Here is an 18955-nt window from a genome sequence, read left to right as displayed (position 1 = left end):
CTATATTTCAACACCATCAGATGTCGATCATCCGTTGTGAGGACATATTCAATCATCAGTCCATAAATCACCCTGTAATAATATCTTGCACTGCTGGTACAGGTGCTCACCGGTAGTGGTGATATCATGGCTCCTCAGGCAGCATCCCCGAGAGGCAGTCCAAGGCACCACCAGGACGTTGATAGCCTCAGTCAGGGAAAGCGCGTTTTGGATAGCCCTTATTGTTATATTCAGAGCACTTTGCTCAAACGGAATCCCCTCATCACGCAAGCAAGTCGAGAACATCTCGCCCTCAAAGACAGGTGTGGTGCTGACAGATTTCTAGACAACACAATCGCACAACATACAATGCTTTCCGACAACGACATAGCCGACCTTGGATACAAGCAAAGACGACGAGCCGCTTGTTTTCAGGTCTGGGGAGCTAACAAAGCTGCTGATTTTGACATGATGTGGCCCCTCACGAGGGGTAAGCACTATTTCTTGACAATGAATCGTATTGCCAGCATCTGCGATGGTCGGGAGGTCGTCAAGTAGAAGCTTCCGTTTGAGCGCCAGAAACGGCTCAACGAGCCCGGCCCAAAGAGGACTTCCTGTGAACATACCGAAAAGGATGCGGAAAGTTTGTTGGAATTCTTTCACAGGAGAAAAAAGCCGCGTTGTTGACTCTGGTGGGGATGATGAGGCGATGGTTGGTGTTATGGATGAGGAGTGGGAGGAGAATATGCATGAGGATGACGATGTGGTGGATGGTGATTTGGAGGAGCGTTTAGCGTTGGCGAAGGAGCACCTTTAAAGAGAGGAGAATACGAACTTCATTATTCCGGACGACGAGGCCCTCATTGCGAGTCTGCAGGTACACATTGGCCAGCTCGAGGAGAGGTTTGAGGAGATGATAAATGCACACGAGAGGTTTCAGAAGAGCATTGAGGTTCTAGAGGGTATTTTGCACGCCGCTGATTAAGGGACGCGTTTAGGCGAGTCTGTCACACAGATACGATGATTTCCTGGCGATGTTTTTGACCATGGATTTTTCAGATCAGAGTTCTTGAACCCTGCGGAGTTACCACACGACGCCGTGTGAAATGGGCGCGATACGGGATATGGGAGTAGAGATTTCACAGGTGCCGTACCAGGTGATTTTGACCAAGATACCCCCGCTCGGTCACCATTTAATGCCGCACGGCCTACATAGCATTTCTACCGTACTGATCTTTCATCTCTATAATTCAGTTAACTTAAAGTCCATACTCTCTCAAAATCTTCTCCGCGGCCGTATATCCCGTAACATCTACCCTCATGTTAGCCATAGGCCTCACACTTCAACTCCAAGAAAATTCACTTACAAGCAACAGCCTGTGTATGCCCACTGACCAACACAGGCACAGCACTCATATCCACCACCCTCACCCCCTCCACCCCCTTCACCTTAAAGTCAGCATCCACCACCTCCCCCATTTTACACGTCCCCGTCATGTGCCAACTACTAGAGATATTTTCCTTCCAATACTCCAGCAGTTCCTCATCACCGGCGTCCTTCCCCTTCGGACCAGCAATAATCCCATCCACATCCACCCCCTGCTTGAAATTTTCACTCTCAGTAAACTTGACTATCTCCCTCAATGACTCCACGGCAGCCTTCCGGTCAAACTCATGAGCCAAGAACCTGGGGTCAAACAACAATGGCACCGCCGGATCAGATGATTGGAGTCTGACAGTCCCCAAAGTCTGGGCGTTGTAGAGGAAGACCAAGAAGCAGGTGTAATCGATAAGAGTGTTGGTTCCTCGGTTTGCGGGAAAGCCTGGGAGAAACCAATGCATGGGGAAGTGCGTGATGACTTCGTAATGCGGAATGGTCTCTTTGTTCAAGTATTTCTTCTCCTCTTCTGGCAGGGACAGGAACTCCTTTGAGCTGGTTATAGAGTCAAGCTTGAAGAAGCCAATGCCGAGTTCACAGGCGTATTTGCCCCAGGGGTTGACGGGTGTAGCACCAGGGTTGGTCTTCCACTGCTCAAGAGCCACATCCATTTGTGTCTGATCAGACCAAAAGGCTGAACGGGAGGAGAGAGGCGTGATGGAGTTGGGTGAGCGTTTGTATACAAGCGGGACGAAGCAGTGGTCGCGGAGATTCTGGCCGACCGAGGGAATGTCAGCAATGATCGGGATATTGAACTGGGAGAGCTGATCTGCCGGGCCGACGCCGGAGTGCATTAAAACCCGAGGCGAGTCCAGGGCGCCAGCGGAGAGAAGGACTTCGTTCTTGGCGTGAAAGACCCGAGAGTTGGACTCGACGCCGGTGGCTTTCTTGTTGGAGTCGAAAATGATCCTCTGCACGGGGGAGTTGGTCAAGACGGTGAAACTCGGGGGGAGGTTGGCAAGAAGGTCTTTGCTTGTTGATCTGAGGCCGCGATAGGCTGAGCTGATGAGAACCGACATGCCCAGAGGGTTGCCAGAATTGTGGTCTGTGTTCAGGGGGAAGCCGCCTTGCTCGAACTGCTCAAGAAGCGGGAGGAGGTCCTCTTCGAACTCAGCGGCATACCCTACGTGGACCGGACCATTGCTGCCGTTTTGTGTGAGCGAGGCATACTTCTTATCTGTCCCCGGAGGAACTTCCGGGTGCACTGTCACAATCCTCTTGAACCGGTCGTTGATCTTGTCCCATGCAAAGTCATCATCTCCGGTCATCTCGGCCCAAGTGTCGTAGTCGTCTTTGGCACCCACGGTAAAGACACCAAAGTTGATGGCGGTTGATCCGCCAAGGCCTTTGCCACGAGAGTAGTCAATCTCACGGTTATTGCAAAATTCTTGAGGGGTGGTTTTATATCCCCAGTTCATCCCCTCTTTCGTGAACGTCAACCAGCGCTGACCATCGACACGAAGGTTCTTGTCTTCATTGTCACCACCTGCCTCAAGGATGAGAACTTTGGGCGGCTTCGGGCATTGAGACAGGCCATACGCCAGAGCGCTGCCAGCTGGACCACCTGTAGCGTTGTTAGTACCATAATCAGCATGCAAACAGGGGTCACTGATAGCTACCGACCACCAACAATGATAAAGTCATAGATCTCGTCCGTTGCCATCTTGGAAGGATGTTAAGATCAGCAAAAGAGATTCAAGGGTGGAACAGGCAGCAGACCACCCTTTTTATCCGCATCAGGCTGCAAGATACCTACCCTTTTGAGTGTAACATTCCCCTCCATCTCCACCTCTCGAGGTCGCTCATTGATCGTAGGCGCGGGGTCGGCATCTCACCAACCCGATATGTGAAGCCAAGAAGCAAGTGCTCACCCATAATGAGCCCAAGCACAGCACCTTCAAAATCATTCGCGGGAACTTTGCCTCCCTGAAAAGAAGTATGCGTGGAACATCCGAAGATTCTATTGTTCGGGTCGCTGAGTCAGAGCAAGGTTTACCAATAGCAGCTGCATGCTCTGCCAGCATGACCCAGCATTTGGTCTTGATGTAACTGTGAGGAACGTCTGAGCGTGAACTTGCAGATATTAGGATTCTGAATGAGGATTGACAGGGGAATGCCATGAGAAACCCGCACTCGGCCGCAATGGGAACGGGATTACCGGGCCTCGATCAGCCTTATCAAAGAATAGGTATGAAGCCAACAAAATCCAAATTCAGTACTATCATGATCAATTAGCATAGCTAGCATGAAAGCCATCCCAATCACCTGATGATTACTGAACACAACCCCAAGACCCCACCCCCATCATCACCCCCTCTCACAGCGTAAATTCCAAGCGATTCCCTGCATAATCCCTCGCAAAGAACCTCGTCGGGTACTCGACCCCTTTCGCACCTGTTAACCACCCGTTAGTACCGTTCCCCCTACAATATCCCGCCTCATGAGTACTCGCCAGAATCCTCCTTCCCCGGCTCATCACACCCCAACGGCCTTCCCCGTTCCCACTCCTCCCCCACCCCCCTAAAATGCCCCCAAACCCTCCTCTGCAACTCCCCCAGCTCCTCCAAACTCCCAACCTTGAAACACGGATGCCTCGACGCCCCTTTCGCCTCCTCAGTGAAATCAACCTCTGGCCTCCCAAAAGCAATATGAATCTGCTGCCCCGACGTCCCGATATCAAACCACGCCAGCCTGTCCTTCTGCAACTGCGGCACCGGCCGGGGCGTCAGACCCAACGTCTTCCCGTAGAACGCGTTGGCTTCGGGGAGGGTGTTGGGTGGGACGATGAGGTTGACCTGTCATGGAATATTAGCTACAACCAAGTGAAGGAGGGGAGGGGACGGGACAGACATGGTGGAGGCCGGTTATGAGGGGCATTTTGTCACAGTAGGTAAAGTAGTTCCAGTGGTCTGGGAGATGAGCTGAGGGCGCGATGGCAACGATGTAGTGACAAAAACAGCGCCGTTCAAAACTCGGTTGTTCAAAGAAATAGCTAGCTACACAAAAGGTGGGGTCCTCCAAACAGCACCATGTGGAATGCGGGGTTATTCAAGTTCAATACTTATGCACGTTACATAAAAACAGGCTGACGCAATTCAGGCATCACTCTTCGTGATGATGGTAGTTGCCAATTTCTGGTGTAGTCCATTTCTTTCTGCATTAACAAACAGACAGGCCGTTCTGTCCCGATTCCCTCTATCAGCCCCTATTGTTCCTTTTCTTGCCATTACCAATCCATTGATCCTAAACAGATTCCAATCGACCAATTACTCCGCCGTCAAAAAAGGCTCCTTCCCCACAGCCTTCAACTCCCCGCCCTTACCACCGTACTCAGCCGGCAACTTCTCCCCCAGCCCCTTGATCCTACTCTCGGCAAACTCCTTGGCCAGGTTCGCGCCATTGGACATGGGATGGAACTTCTTGATGGTCTTGGGAGCGACAAACAGCTTCATGAAGCCGTAGACAAAGCCCATGATAGCTGGGACATTGACAAAGAACTTCTCCTTGAGCAGCTCGGGGTAGTTCTGCGCAAAGACCTTGATGGTCTCGGCGCTGGCAGACTTGACGTGAGGAGGGGAGCGGAGGAAGGAGATGGACTTGTAATCATGGACCTGGAAGAGCTTGTAGGGGTCGTAGTCGGCGGTGATGGGCTTGATGGCGCCGCAGATGTTGAGCTCTTGGAGAGCGAGTTCCATGAGGGCGACGCGCCAGTTGATGAACCTGTTGCGAGTTAGCTGACTACTGCAGTGAGACTTGTCAGGGGAACCTACTCCTCCAGATTACCAAAGGTCTCATCAATGCTCTTCACACCACCGTAGATGTTCCAGGTGAAGATCTCTCTCTCCTCGGGTTCATCAACCTCCTTGCCGTCCACGACATAGGTGGTGACAAACCCCAGCCCTTCAAACTTGGACTTGGAGTACATCCTGCGCACCAGGTCCAACGGGTCAGACTTCTTGCGCCAGTCCAAAGTCTTGATCAGCTGGTCTCTGGCCTTGGCGAGGTCGCCATCGTTGGCGTTGAGATACTTTTGGAAAACGATCTGGCTGGGAATGTGGTTGGCCGGGTCGGCAAGGGGCACACCCCAGATCTCAGGGTGACCATGGTTCTTGGCGGCTTCCCAGAGCTGGGCGAGTGGAGAGGCTTCCTGTTCTGTCTCAGGTTTGGCATCACCGGTTGTCTCTGTAGCGGCAGGCGCAGCAGTGGTGGTTGTGGCGGTAGCGGTGGGCTCTGTGGCTGAGGTGATGGCGGTGGTGACGGGCGCCTCCGGCTTCGCAGCGGGTTCGGTAGCTGGGGCCGTGGCGGTGACGGGCTCCGGTGCGACTACCGGCGCGTCGGCGGGAGCCACAACGTCGGTGGTTTTGTTTGCGTCGCTCATTTTCACGTGTGCTTGGCCAAAATCAGCGATGAAACAATGATTCGGCAACTTTTTCTTCAGAGAGAAGAGAAAGAAAGGTGCAACAAAGCATCACCGGTGAATCTGCCGTGGTGAGACGGTCAGTGCTCCCAGATGATGTGGTCGCGAAGTGGGGCATTGTGCGACCATCTGATAACAGCCACACAGCTTATCAATCGCCCCACAGGCCCCTGCGATCTGATGATCCACTGCCAACCACAAGGCAACTTCGGAATCCCTTCACTTTTCATGAGCAATCATTTTCAGGCTGTGGCTGTTACCCCAGTCCATGGCTCTGGTTATTCGTATCGAATATAATGAGAGTAGAAATCAAACATTGTCAAAATTCCCTTTCAACGCCCCACTCTCAACCCTCGTTCTGGTTTTTTTTCCCCCAACAAACAGCCGCCGATTCCCGTCCAAATCCCCAAAACTCAAAGGAAAATAACTTCGATATGCCCCCCATTCGTCCACCCCTGACAACCGCCGGTGGGATTCCCGTGTTCATCAATCCCCTCCACCGCGTTGGGTCCGCCACAGTTCACCAACTGATAACTCCCCGTCGCTCCGCACGATCCCACACTCCTGCTGGTGCACACATACGCGCAAGTGCGCATATCAGTGACGCATACAGGCTGTAGAGTGGTGTCGACAGGCTGGTGGCCAAACACTCTAACGGTCACCGAGTTTCCCGCCATATTCACCAACCTCGACACATCAACCGTGGCGTAATCGCCCGTGCTGAACTCCCCGAACGTGTTCCTGATCTGCCCATACTCGCTCAGCGGAGTAGAGTAGTTGTAAATCATTGACCAACCCCCCGGCACCCCATTCGCAACAGAGATCTCGACTGCGCTTCCGGTCTCGGGGAGTGAGTACGTGATCTCGGGACGGCGGATATTCATGAAACTGGAAGTGTTGTCCTTGTTGAAAGCGTACCACATGACGAGAATGATCGGCACCCCAGCACCGTTGATGAAGGTGAAGGTGTTCGGCCCGTCCCGCCCAATCCACATCTTGCCGTTGTTATAGATGGCGTTCCGGCCTTGGTCGAACATGCCGATTGACGCCATGTACTCGCAGTCTCGAGCTGAAAGACCGTAACCGAGGGAGAAGCACGACATATTGCTGTTACTCTCTCGGGCAGACTGGGAATTCGGCCCCGAGGCTATCATGGCATTTGTGACTGTGGTCCTGGCACGCGAGACACTTTCTTAGGAACAGTTTGGGGTGGGAAAAAACAATTTGCGGAGAGATTTTGGGGTTACGACGTACCGGTACAAGGGGACATTCAGCACCTCATCCGTATTGCCACTATGGTGCGTAATATAGGTCTGGATTTTGAGGTTTGGAGATGGTATTGCATGGCAGACGGTGCTGCTAATGCTGAGAAGCAGCAGCATCATGGTGCGTACACGTGTGAAGGCCATCATCAATAGCGACGAAGTTGGACGATTCCCACCCGTTGTAGGCAATTCAAGGTAGTTATGCCTGGGCCGAGAAATGATGCGTCGTCGTCCTATTGCCTAGAGTTGACGACGGCCCCATTCCATCTTTGTTCCATGCATCGAGCAGTGTGACTGCTGAGCTGGCGTGCGACTGTCACCGTTACCTCCTGGCACCGGCGTCGCAAGCGGCGGCAAGTCCCATAAACACCTCATATCCTGAACTTCAAATCGTGGTTACCAGTCACGCCGGGAAGGAAGGTGGTGAGTCATATATAGTTGATCTCGGGTGCAAAGCTGGGATTGGCAGTGGGCGAGACAACTTGACTGCCATACAAAACAGAGTCGTAGGACAAGGCGATGTTTGCCGTCAAAAGCCTGCTTGGCCATCCATTGACCACGATCGAGCCCTAAAGACCCAAGTCGTCACGGAAGGAGGCTTAGCTGGTGGATGGTGATCAAAAATTGGATCGCAGAGGGCAAAATGTCAGTTTGGTGTTGGAAGAAAAAAAATGCAAATGAGTTCCGTACCTGACCACCTGCTGGGAGTTGAACTCGGGGCGTCCCCGTCGTCCAGGGTTCTCAGGCTCACGGTGTTGCCTAGTCTCTCTCAGTTTGGATCGAAGTGGTGCCGTAGCCATACCACTGGACCAAACAGCCCAAGCTTACTCCATGTTGTTTCGGCTGGTGCTAAGTCTTCCAAACCAGGCACTTATATCCCCACGTCTTGCTCCTGCAGAATTCTCATGCCTTTCGACTTTGTGCTCGGCATCCAACATCCCTCCAGTCGAAACGAGACCGCAACCCACATCCACCACCAAACACAGAGCAGCAACACCATCACCAAACCCTCACTTTCATCGCCAGTACCACAACCCTCGTCCCTCCTCAAACCCGACCACTCGGATCAAACCCTCGGCCCGCCCTTCCTTCCCGGCCCCCAAACTCAACCAACTCCATCCGACAACCCAAGCTCAAATGCCCAGACCATTTTGCGCCAGCCTTGTCTTGGTCCCGACGCCATCTTTTACCAGGTTGTTTGTCTCCCACCACCACCACCACCACCACCACCATGCGAACCCCGCCCGGCTGCAGCACCCCATCACAACTTGGCACCAGTGGTTGACTGAGGCAGAAATGTTTCACTTGTTATTTTTATTCAGAGCTGCAGATGCCTGTTGTCAAATACGATTGCCAAAAACCTTGGCTTTCTGCTAGCTCTTTCTTCGCGCCTCTCATTTTGCCAACTAGGATGATGAGGGAGAGTGGCGCTCTGGGTGGACACTGTCTGGAGTCTAAGTGCTTATATGGGATTATCGGGATCTGGTGTGGCTCTTTCTTCTTCTTTGCTGGGGCAGGGGCTAATTCAGCCTCGTCCGCTAGGGGATTGGAGATTGCCGTAGCGGTCTGGACCCTCACCGGCTCATGAAAGTGCTATTATTCCCAAGAGTGTGGTTCTTGAAAAGTGCCCTTTGAGTTTCAAGACGATGAAACAAATAAATGGAACGAAACATGGTCGGCACTGAGGCAATGCAACTCATGGAGGCAACAGGAAAGGTGGGATTGACGTCATGTAGCTAGTTGATGAAGCTCAACATGAACATGGCACATTGTGGCTATGAAGTATCCGGCTGCATAATGGGTGTGCGGTGGGCTTGCAGCTATCGATGTTGGTGTTGAGATTGACTGGCAGGGCTCCATGTCCAGAGCGGGTAAGGGTGCATACTGTAGCTTTCTCACCGTGTCAGCTGCAGGCTCTACAGCCTGGTTGACGATAGTGGATGAGGTCTGGGATAGATATTCTGCTGTGTTCGCCCCTCTTTTCTTTCGTGGACAATGTGCGACTTTGGTGCTCTGTTAGTCCCCCCTTTCATCTTTGTTTTGATCTTTGAACGTTGCTATCTCAGACATGGCAAACATCCCTCCTTCCCTCGGCGCGAGTTGCCCCAGTGGTGGCACCTTTTATGTTTGTCTTGGAAAGAAGACTGAGTTCATCGGCTGCTGCACCATCAACCCGTGCACCACTGGGTATCAGAGAGAACCGGGAACGTGTCCCCCAGAAAACCTTCGGCCAGCATCCTTCTCCAAGGACAGCTACCTCGATCTTCCAGCCCAGGAATGCGACAGTTCGGATTCGAGCGCATTGTGGTGGACCTGTGCTGGCAACACACCACCCTTCTTGGGTTGTTGCAAGATAAACCCATGTCATAGAGGATCGTGCCCGACCGACCGGCTTGTTGCTGCCCGCCTCAGTCCTGACCCGGATAATCGCCAAATCTTCGTTGGAACTTCACCCACGACCACTAGCATTGAGCCAACCTCGACAACTCAAAGCACACCAACCGCCACTCCAACTCCAACCACGGGCGCTGATCCGCGACCAGAGCTCTCAACCACCACGCCAAGCTCAAACAGTGGCCTTCCCCCGGCAGCAATCGGGGGCATAGCGGCAGGAGCTGCTGTCCTTTTCCTCGCCCTCATTGCCTTCCTTCTCTGGAGATGGCGACGCAATGTACGACAGAGTCAAGAAAACCACATCAGACCATTCGTGACAGAGGCAGGTGGCTATCAGCCAACTCCAACCTTCAAACCTGTCGGCTATGAGCCAACCGTGACCTCGACCTTCAGCAGCCCCGAGAGCAGTAAGTCAACGTCCCTTCCCAACTTCTCCGGTTTTCCAAGCTGACGGGCATTCAGCTCCTTATCTGCAAAATTCCTTCCCTGGATTCGGTCACCCGCCCAAGCAAGCAGGGCTTGGAGGATCACCTTCGCCATATGATCCACACCACTCATTCCAAGCATACCAACCGCACGGCCACAGCCGAACCGTCTCGGAGTTCTCGCAGACGCCTACCTACTATCACCAGTTCCCGCCGATGGGGCCGAGCCCGAATATGGCGGAGTTGTCAGCGACTGACTCGACGGCTTTCAGGATGGGGCATAATGTGCCGACTGAACTTGCGACGACTGGGCCGATGCGTGGTCCTGTGGGAGGGCAAAAATGATAATGTTGGCTTGTGGTATTTATTTTTGTTTGCATGCGTTTTGGAGAATACCACGGACGACGTGTACATGGCTTTTTGGATATTTGATGTCGTCATAATTGATAATTTTGATCACTTGGATGACCTGCCTGCGCCATCGCCTACTGTCCCTTGCTCCTGCTTCCGCAAGCCTTTTCTAGAAGGGCTGGAATTTTTTGACAGATCGGATGACCGAGCATAATACTAAGCTACTTGGGATTGTTCCGCTCTGTCGGTCGCCATGATGCTGATTGTTGGCAGCGTGTGCCTGGCATTCAGGTGGGTCTCACATCTTGGTATTATCCTCTCAGGGGTAGACAATCGTAACACAAGGTTGATGGATGAGACACACCAAGGATTGTCAACAACAAACAATTGTACATGGCTTCATTGCTATGATATTTGATATGGGATCTTCTTTAGGAGGATATTTTCCTGCTTTTTTTCTTCTTTTTTTCTTGCGATCTTTGAAACGTCACAAACCGCTTGGATGCTTCACGAGATACGAGCTCCAGCTTCCACGACACTCATTTTACGTTCAAGATCGAGATACCCCTCGCCCAACACTCAGTATCATGAAGCTTCCCTTCTCACTCACCGCCAGCGCGGCGCTCTGTGTAGCTGCTGGATCAGCTCTGTCCATCGACCGCCGCGAGCCATACGAGATCTACAGGTTCCCTGGGAGAATCCCCGGGCTTGGAGGGAATGAAGCGCAGCAGGATGTCGGGTCGACGTGGTCGTCGGGAGTCAACATCCCTCTCGAAGTCTGGAGAAGGGGAAAGACTGATCTTCAGTGGGCGGGTGAGATTACTGTCGGGATTCCCCCGCAGAGATTGTAAGCTTCTTCTTGTTCTGGTATGTTATATCAGCTAACACTTCTGCCCAACACACAGCAAAGTCATCTTTGACACTGGTTCCCCTTACCTCCTCCTCCCGCGGGACAATTGCACGAAATGCTCCCCAGAGCAGAACTTGTTCAACCCTTTTTTGTCTTCGACGTTTTCTTCCAGTCCGGGGATTCCGCTGCAGCTGTTTTTTGGGACGGCGGGCGGGGGGACGAGGCCGACGAATACCTCCCAGGGAGCGAACTGCACGGCTGTTACGGATACGGTCGCCATCTCCTCCCCTCCTATCACTGGCTATGACCAGCAGTTTCTGCTTTGCGATTATTACTCCTCTGGCTTGGCGACCCAACCAGCAGATGGCATCTTTGGTCTCGGACCTTTGCCGACAGACTTTTGGCCAGACCAGGCGAGCAACACGACGGCGGAGTTTGAGACGGCGTATTGGAACTGGATCAACAACACTGGTGGTGATCTTGGGCCTGAGTTTGGGTTTTATCTGTTGGGGCCAAAACCGCAGTTGACGGTTGGGGGGACGGATGCAAGGTTGTATTACCCTTCTACCGTCCGCACCATCGGCCTTGATGTTCAGCTTTCGATTATGAGGGCGAGTTGGGTTGCGGGATTGAGAGCGGTTAGAGTCAACAGCCAGTACCTCCTGAGCAACACCAGTTCTGCAATCCGTGACGACGTCACGCTGCTGGACACGGGGTCGGCGATTATTCTCACGCCTGATTTCACCACCGCGGCACAAATCTACAATTTTCTCTCGCCTGAGATTGGGCCGCTGGATAATCTTGGGAGTTGGGGAGGGCCGTGTGAGGTGTTGGATGAGATCGCGTGGACGGAAGATATCACTTTTACGGTTGGGACTGGGGAGAGGTCGGTGGAGGTGGGGTTGGTGAAGGGGGCTTTTAACCTGGGGGTGTTTGATGACTCTAGGCCCGGGATCTGTCAAGCGGTGTTTGTCAGCCCGACGCAGACGGCGAGGGAGCCGATTAGGGGGAGGCTGGCGTGGGTTTTGGGGACGCCGGTGTTGAAGGGGTATTATACTGTTTGGAATGGGAGGGAGATGGAGGTTGGGTTTTGGGGAGTTGAAGACGGGGAGAGGTGGGGAGTGGGTTAAGGGGAAGGGGAAGAGGGGGAAGGGGTGGGGTAAGGGATTTGGGAAGGGGAAAGGGAAGGGGAGGGGGGTCTGGGGGCTTTAGTTTGCTTGGCTCGCGATGGAGGAGGGATTGACATTTTTATTAGATGAGCTTCTAATAGTATGATCAGTGCTTTGAGACTTTTCTGCCGTTAAACGTGTGTTCGTTTGTGATTATTAAAGTCTTGGCTGAAACCGAAACCGAAACTGCTTCACAACATCCTTAGGAACGAGCTGGGTACAGCTTTGACGACCAAAAAAACCCTTCCTCAACCCGGTGGTCTTGGGGAGGTGCTGGGAAGTCTAGCAGCTCGTCGTTCTCTCGGAGCTCTCTCTTTTCGAGACAGTACTGGTGATTGTCATCCTTCAGCTTGAATATCTCTCGCTGTTTTAGAGAGCGCAAGTTTGTGTTAGCAGCATTGTGATTCGTTCCTGCGTGACTAAATGAAGGCGTACATACCTCTCCCATAGAGCAGCCCCTCAACACAATCCGCAATCTCATAGATGTGGGAACCAGCTTTGTGCCATCTCTCATCCACAGGTGTGCAGGTGGGTAGAAAATCTTCGAAACAGCAGTAAGCAAGTGCTGCTTATTCTGACAAGGCAGGAACGGCACGAGTGGTAGATGTGAAAAGACCTACCAACATGTCGAAGTCTGCCCTACTACCGCAGAATTCGACAAGCTGTCTCTCGAAATAATAAAGGCAATGATGCCTTTTGCTGTAGGGTATCTTCCAAAGCCAGAGGTCGACCACCTCTGATCGCTCGTCGGAGCCGCACAGCTTTGACTGCAAGTTGCCCATGATCGCGTGTGCTGTTGGGAATGTGTAGGTGTGTAGTTGGTCGATGACTGGGAAAATGTGCCCCGTGGGCGATCGCCGGGTTTGGTGAATTCTGCGTCGATGAAATTGGGATGTGCCGTTCTTTCCATCTCTGCGTGTCCAGGATGGAAAGCTTCGGTCGGTTACCTGTATAATGAATCCAGTATCCCACAACCTGCCATGTTGCACGGGTCATTCGCTATCAAGCATCTACCATCATACGTAGACTAGGTTTGCTGCCAGCTTGATGGCTGTACTTAAATCCTCAGGCATCCTTCTGTCTACGTATTTAGTCTGGGATTTTGCTTATCTATAAAGTAAATTATTTGGATGATCTGAGCCTTTTCAGCATCTAATCTCAGACTTTTCTCTCTTGAATCCCAGCGCTTTTTGTCCATCATGTTAGTAGGGGTTAGAATTAATTAAAGCTACTTTTGTCCATCATCTGACCAATGGATAGCATTAATCCAGACTTTTTCTGTTTCTGGGTTTAAATAATTGAGGCCACGGATGTGCCTTCTTGAGGGCTCCAAAAAAACGCCACCCTCGCTCGGGGCTTTGCAAGTCTCCCCCGTCCCTAAGCTAATTTTTAATGTTGAGTGCCCGGGGTTTCCCTTGGTGTTTTTTCTTCTGTCATTAACATTATGACTCTTCGTGTTCTGTCACCAAGAGCAATGCGATGGTGTCTCTGACTAAAGCCAAGCACCGCCATACTCCCTTCGCTGGTTGCTACATTATGACGCACCGCCGGGGTAACTCAACTGTACCCTAGCTGTGGCCATCATATCATGCTAAGCAGCACGACAACTTTTCCAGTAGTCATTGAAACTCTTTGCCTGTTTCCAGCTGAGCGAGAGTTTAACCAGAAGAACTACGGTGTTATAACTATATATTCCACCATTCCAAAGTAACAAAATGGGGAGAGGAACGGTAAGCCATATTTATACTTGCGCCGTAATTACCATCAAATAACACCATCTGAGTAGGTATGCATATTACATTAACCAAGATCCAAACACCTACCTGGTTCGTCGCTACATCCCAATGATAAAGGGCCATTCATCTCTTCTTACAAAGCACTTCACATCCTCAAGCTGTGGAGAAAGATCTCATTGGCCACTCCAGGCTTGCAACAAGGTGTCATTCTTGCATCCCACCATTCTCAATCTACATAACACAATGTTGCTATTCAAATCTCAACGTCTCCCAATCTTTATCTCATATCCCTGTTCATCCGTCTCACTACAGCCTTCACACCCGTCCTCGAGCTGACATTGTCTGTATCTCTCCTCTCTATAGACCACCTCCATACAAACTCCTCTAACCCAAAGTTGAAAATGACCTCTACCATGCCTACATGACACTTGCATCCCCTTCCTTAACCAGCCAGCTGTGTCTTAGAACCTGGAGTGACTCTTTCCTCAAAGCATGGTGCAATGGTGCGTCCCCGTCTTCATTCTTGAGGTTTGGGTCGGCCCTTTTCTCGAGAACGAGTCGCACAGTATCAGGAACTGACCAGTGGCACCCTATATGAAGCGGGGTCCAAAGGTCACTTTTCCTGGCATTGATGTCAGCTCCATATTCGACCAGGCTTTGGCAAATGGCTAGGTTATCCATTGCTGCGTGGAGGCTTGACCACGATTTGGGAGTTGTGCCAGTTGACTTCCGCCTTGAAGCTCAGCAGGACCTCAACAGTTCTGGAGTTTCCTGTATACGCAGCTTTGTAATGCTGGCTTTGGGCCATTGTCTTTCCCGGATTGTTAACCTGGGCCCCTTGCTCCAGAAGTAGCTTGGCAGCCCCTGCATTTAGAAGGAGCCTGCAGATGCCTGGAGACATACCCTTGCGGACAGATAGAAGCAACGGCGTTTTACGATCGTCATCAGTCTTCTCCAGATCCGGGTTGGCTTTCAGCAGCTGCTGCAGGGCTTCCACATTTGTATGAGCGACGGCATCGTGGATGGGCGTCGTTCCTTTGACCCCTGCCTGGTTTGTGTCAAGTCCTGGGAGGCGGTCGCGCAAGAGCTTGATTATCTCGCCGTTCGAGTCACGCGCGGCGATGTGCAGAAAGGAGTCAACGCCCACGGAGCTATTCTCGATACGTGGGAGTCGATCAAGGATGCACCTGACGATGTCGACAGCCGAGCACTGAACAGAAGTGACGAAATCGCGTTGTGGTAGTGCGCCAGTATATCTAGTGTGCCCAGTGTCCTGAAAAAGAAGCTCGAACATGTCTGTATGGCCTCTCATGATTGCATACTCAGTGGGACACCGCCCACCTTTATCCTGAACTAAAGTATTAGCTCCCTGGCAAACCAAAAGATGCGCAGCTTCCAGTTTGTCATTCTCGGCCGCCAGATGCAGAGGGGTTTTGAGTGCAGCAGATTTTGGCGTTAACATTGGCTCCAAACTTGATCAACAGGCTGGCGAAGTGCGTGTTGCCTTGAGACGCTGCCACAGGAAGAGGTGTGAGTCTTAAATGTCGGGCGCATCGACTATGATGTGGTTGAAGTAACTGGCTTCATGTTCGTCTTCACACCGACTGCTAGAAGAACTCGAGTTCGAGTCTTGTGGTTGATTGTGATAGTCCAAGAGAACCTGGACAACTTCTCGCCTGTCATTTTCAACGGCAAGGTAGAGGGGTGATTCCGATCCCCATTTGCAAGGTTGATATCTGCTTTGTTGTCTAACAAAGGTCGGACCACCGGGAGGAATCCACCAGCCGCTGCTAAGCCTAGAGGTGTATCTTTACCATTTTCGGACGCCTTTTTCGGATTGAGGCCGTGGTTAAGCAAGTCTCTCACAGTCAGCGACTGGTCTACGCTAGCAGCCGCTGAGAGCAGAGACTGTGTCAGATCTATTGCTGTAGGATGGAGAATTTCGAGTATATCAAGCTGTCCTAGCTTTGCAGACAGATCCTCCGGGGTGGTGTATCCGTCTAGATTGTCTGGCAAGGGGTATCAATGAGTACATGGCGAGGTGTGCCCCTTGATTCTCGCTCCATGCAGAAGCCTGAAAACTTCCTTCTGCCCGTTTCGTATTGCGTGATGCAGCGCAATGTGTTGTCTGTTGTCTCTGGCCAACAATAGAGCCTCAAGGATGTCGAAGCGGGTGGCATAATACAGAATAACCCGTGGAGCTTCGTAACAGCCTTCTTGAGCTGCCAAGTGCAGAGGGGGAAGACCGCTCGTGTCAGAACTGGTAAGGACCTCTACCAGTTGAGAACGCCTGTTGACGCCAAATGTGTAGCAGACGCTATGCATGTACTCGTCCAATAATGTAAGAGAGTTGATAACGGCATGGTGGAGTGGGGGTCTTCCGTCCCTGTGTGGGATGCCGATGAGTTTGTCGTCAGGCCCGAAGCATTTTCTCAAGAGGTCCAAACTCGGCAAGTGACCCACGAAAGGGTCTTGGATCTTGACATCCTCGATCCAAGGAAAACGCATGCCTGGCATCCTTGGAGCACTACTGGCCCCGCGGGCGCCTTCTGCTTGATTGTGCACTCGGTCTTGTTGCCCACATTCAGATGACACGTTGAGAACGCGGTACTTGAACATGAGCTTGAGAAACGAATCAGGGAGATCAGAGACATGGCTGGCGAGTCCAGAGAGTACTCTGTCAACTCTTTCTTGCAGATCTCCAGAAGGCGCTGTCTTTATCAGACGTAGTAGCCACTTTTCGCACCAGTCTTGAGCTGTTCACATGTGCGGCGCGTCGACGAAGACGAGCGAGGGCCTAACGCGGACATACCTGCTTCACAACCAGGCCCCCCCAAGCCCCCATCCCGCATACAGTAACTCCCCTCTGTAACTGTTTGGTTCCACTGCTTTGGAGGATCTCTCTGTCGGTTGTCTCGAGCAGCAACTCAGCATCTTTTCTCATCAAATCCGACAGTAGGTATTGGTCGTTGTCGGAGAGGACGCTTTCATCCACGTCGTGATCGAGAATGCTGTATTCAACCAATGCTGCCTCTGGAATCAAGCCACGGATCGTTTCTACTAGCGGCGAGAGGGCGCTCTGGGATGGCTGATCTTAAAACCCGACCAGAAGTATCCTGTGAGAGCGATTAGCACGCACATAGATATCAAGTGATATGGGCATGGTAGGTAGTCCACAAACGTAAAGGTCTTTTCTTGATTGTCTCGAATGCGAGACATGATGTATGAGCTGTGGTAATCGATGATAAAATCACAGATGGTCGAATCTCTGCTGGGCGGCTGGGGTCATGAGGGTGTGGAAAGGGAAAAAGGCGAAGTACATAACGGCTGTCAGTGGCAAACAGCGGTGTCCCACGAGGCTTTCGGAAGAAAAATGGATGGCCATGGTGAGCAGAATGTCTGTAATCTGAATGCTGAAAAAGGCAACGCGATGCGGGCGTGGTCAATAGGCGGCAACAGGAGTAGTAACTCGTTTGTAGCGGCATTCCGGAAAGTTAAACGTGGACAGCTCGCTTCAGATGGCTTCAGAGAGGGAACAGCTGAGCAGGAAAGGGTGAATTTGGAAGAACAATGCAACTATATAGCTCAGCAACTACAATGAAATGGTACAACATAGCTGATTATTGCTGCACCTTAATATTGGTCGATGGGAAATGTAAGTATTGGCCATTCTCGCACTTGTTGGTAGTCAAATCAATGCTAATGTCTGTTACTGTGAATACAAATCAATAATATCCCCATGACAACCCAGGTTATTTATCTTCGGAGACCTGGCTCATAAGACAATCCGCTTGGATAAGGTGGAGTTCTCTGTCCGGCCTCGCGAACATGAAACTGAGATGGCGCTCTGCGTGCGCGAGATATTCCCAGGTGCCGAGCTCTAGATCGCCCGTCTAAATAACTCTAGCCAAACGAAACCCAACAAGAAGTTTTTCATCGCATCCTGCGTCAAGGCTCTGCAATGAGCCCTTGATCAGAATGTAGATATCATCTCGATGGGCTGGACGTACGAGATGAAGAATGACGACACCCACAAGCCCGACCCTGAGGCGCTCATCAAGAAGACTGTTGAAAAAAACAAGGCCGCGTTGTTTGGGTCTCTCCGAAACCTGCCTATTGAGAACTTCTCCCCCGTGGGCCTCAGCAGTGTCATCAAGATCAACTCGGCGACGCGGAGCGGTAACATTGTGGGCGACAATTTCCACCAGAGATCGGATTTCATCCTGCCTGGAGAGGACATCGAGATCTCCCGGGCCAGCAGTGTCAAGAAAGTGAGCGGGAGCTCCTTTGCCACAGCATAGGTATGCTGCCGGACTGGCGGCACTTGTGCCATATATGATCAAGGTGTGGGAAATCTTTGATCAGAAGGATGGCGCCGAGGTCCTCAGGATCGTCAAAAGATCGGCGGGCATGAAGAGGATCTTCAGGGCTCTCTCCTCGGAGACTGTCGGTGAGAACAGCAACGTTGGGCCCTTTGTACGGCGTGCATTCACTGTGCTCAAGGCTGAAGATTCGGTGGCGGGCAAAAATGCAAAGCAGAGGCAGTTGAGGAAGGTTATCTATAACCTTTTTACGGATCAGATGAGACAGGATTTGGGGAAGGTTCATGGTTCTTCACCTTTGCCACAGTAGGCTCATTACCTACACGTAGGTACCCGCAAGCGTTTTGTTGTTCGCAGTCTCTCTCTATTCGGGCTTTCTTTGGATTCACTGATAAAAGCACAGCAAAGCAGTCATAGGTTTAAAAAAGAGATGTAAATAAATATAAGCGAATGTGCTAGTTAAATGTACCTCCAGTCTGGTCTCCTCCAGGTATGCTAACAGCTCAATCTCGCACACATCAATCTCCCCCATCAAACACCTCCCACCCCAAGAAGCGAATGTAACAAACAAAGTATCCTCCAGTCAACCCGAACCACCCCGCTTTGGAG

At 51.7% G+C, this 18955-nt stretch overlaps 8 protein-coding genes across 8 annotated transcripts; 3 read left to right on the top strand and 5 right to left on the bottom strand.

Annotated features, from left to right (window-relative positions):
• Positions 1 to 1238: 1238 nt before the first annotated feature.
• PODANS_5_9820 (uncharacterized protein) lies at positions 1239 to 3080 on the bottom strand (the record flags this gene model as incomplete). The annotated part of the gene is made up of 3 exons (XM_001904768.1): positions 1239 to 1291; positions 1347 to 2981; positions 3044 to 3080. 3 exons carry the CDS (start codon positions 3078 to 3080, stop codon positions 1239 to 1241), a joined length of 1725 nt encoding a protein of 574 aa, XP_001904803.1.
• Positions 3081 to 3855: 775 nt separating this feature from the next.
• Positions 3856 to 4215, bottom strand: PODANS_5_9810 (uncharacterized protein; the record flags this gene model as incomplete). Its single annotated transcript, XM_001904767.1, has 1 exon — positions 3856 to 4215. A coding segment is annotated over one exon (360 nt), but the record flags the coding sequence as incomplete, so codon positions are not given.
• A 468-nt stretch (positions 4216 to 4683) lies between these two features.
• Positions 4684 to 5795, bottom strand: PODANS_5_9800 (uncharacterized protein; the record flags this gene model as incomplete). Its single annotated transcript, XM_001904766.1, has 2 exons — positions 4684 to 5137; positions 5188 to 5795. 2 exons carry the CDS (start codon positions 5793 to 5795, stop codon positions 4684 to 4686), a joined length of 1062 nt encoding a protein of 353 aa, XP_001904801.1.
• Positions 5796 to 6247: 452 nt separating this feature from the next.
• Positions 6248 to 7246, bottom strand: PODANS_5_9790 (uncharacterized protein; the record flags this gene model as incomplete). Its single annotated transcript, XM_001904765.1, has 2 exons — positions 6248 to 7007; positions 7089 to 7246. The coding sequence occupies 2 exons, from the start codon at positions 7244 to 7246 to the stop codon at positions 6248 to 6250; spliced, it is 918 nt and encodes a 305-aa protein (XP_001904800.1).
• A 1921-nt stretch (positions 7247 to 9167) lies between these two features.
• On the top strand, positions 9168 to 9944 carry PODANS_5_9780 (uncharacterized protein; the record flags this gene model as incomplete). Its single annotated transcript, XM_001904764.1, has 1 exon — positions 9168 to 9944. One exon carries the CDS (start codon positions 9168 to 9170, stop codon positions 9942 to 9944), a length of 777 nt encoding a protein of 258 aa, XP_001904799.1.
• Positions 9945 to 11154: 1210 nt separating this feature from the next.
• On the top strand, positions 11155 to 12249 carry PODANS_5_9770 (uncharacterized protein; the record flags this gene model as incomplete). Its single annotated transcript, XM_001904763.1, has 1 exon — positions 11155 to 12249. A coding segment is annotated over one exon (1095 nt), but the record flags the coding sequence as incomplete, so codon positions are not given.
• Positions 12250 to 14697: 2448 nt separating this feature from the next.
• PODANS_5_9765 (uncharacterized protein) lies at positions 14698 to 15486 on the bottom strand (the record flags this gene model as incomplete). The annotated part of the gene is made up of 1 exon (XM_001904762.1): positions 14698 to 15486. One exon carries the CDS (start codon positions 15484 to 15486, stop codon positions 14698 to 14700), a length of 789 nt encoding a protein of 262 aa, XP_001904797.1.
• Positions 15487 to 18019: 2533 nt separating this feature from the next.
• PODANS_5_9762 (uncharacterized protein) lies at positions 18020 to 18656 on the top strand (the record flags this gene model as incomplete). Its single annotated transcript, XM_001904761.1, has 2 exons — positions 18020 to 18295; positions 18369 to 18656. The coding sequence occupies 2 exons, from the start codon at positions 18020 to 18022 to the stop codon at positions 18654 to 18656; spliced, it is 564 nt and encodes a 187-aa protein (XP_001904796.1).
• Between the last annotated feature and the right edge of the window lie 299 nt (positions 18657 to 18955).

Source organism: Podospora anserina, chromosome 5, assembly GCF_000226545.1.
Source record: "Podospora anserina S mat+ genomic DNA chromosome 5, supercontig 9".
Lineage (NCBI taxonomy): Eukaryota > Fungi > Ascomycota > Sordariomycetes > Sordariales > Podosporaceae > Podospora > Podospora anserina.
The sequence above is the reverse complement of the archived record's forward strand: the minus strand, read 5'-3'. Positions and strand labels throughout refer to the sequence as shown.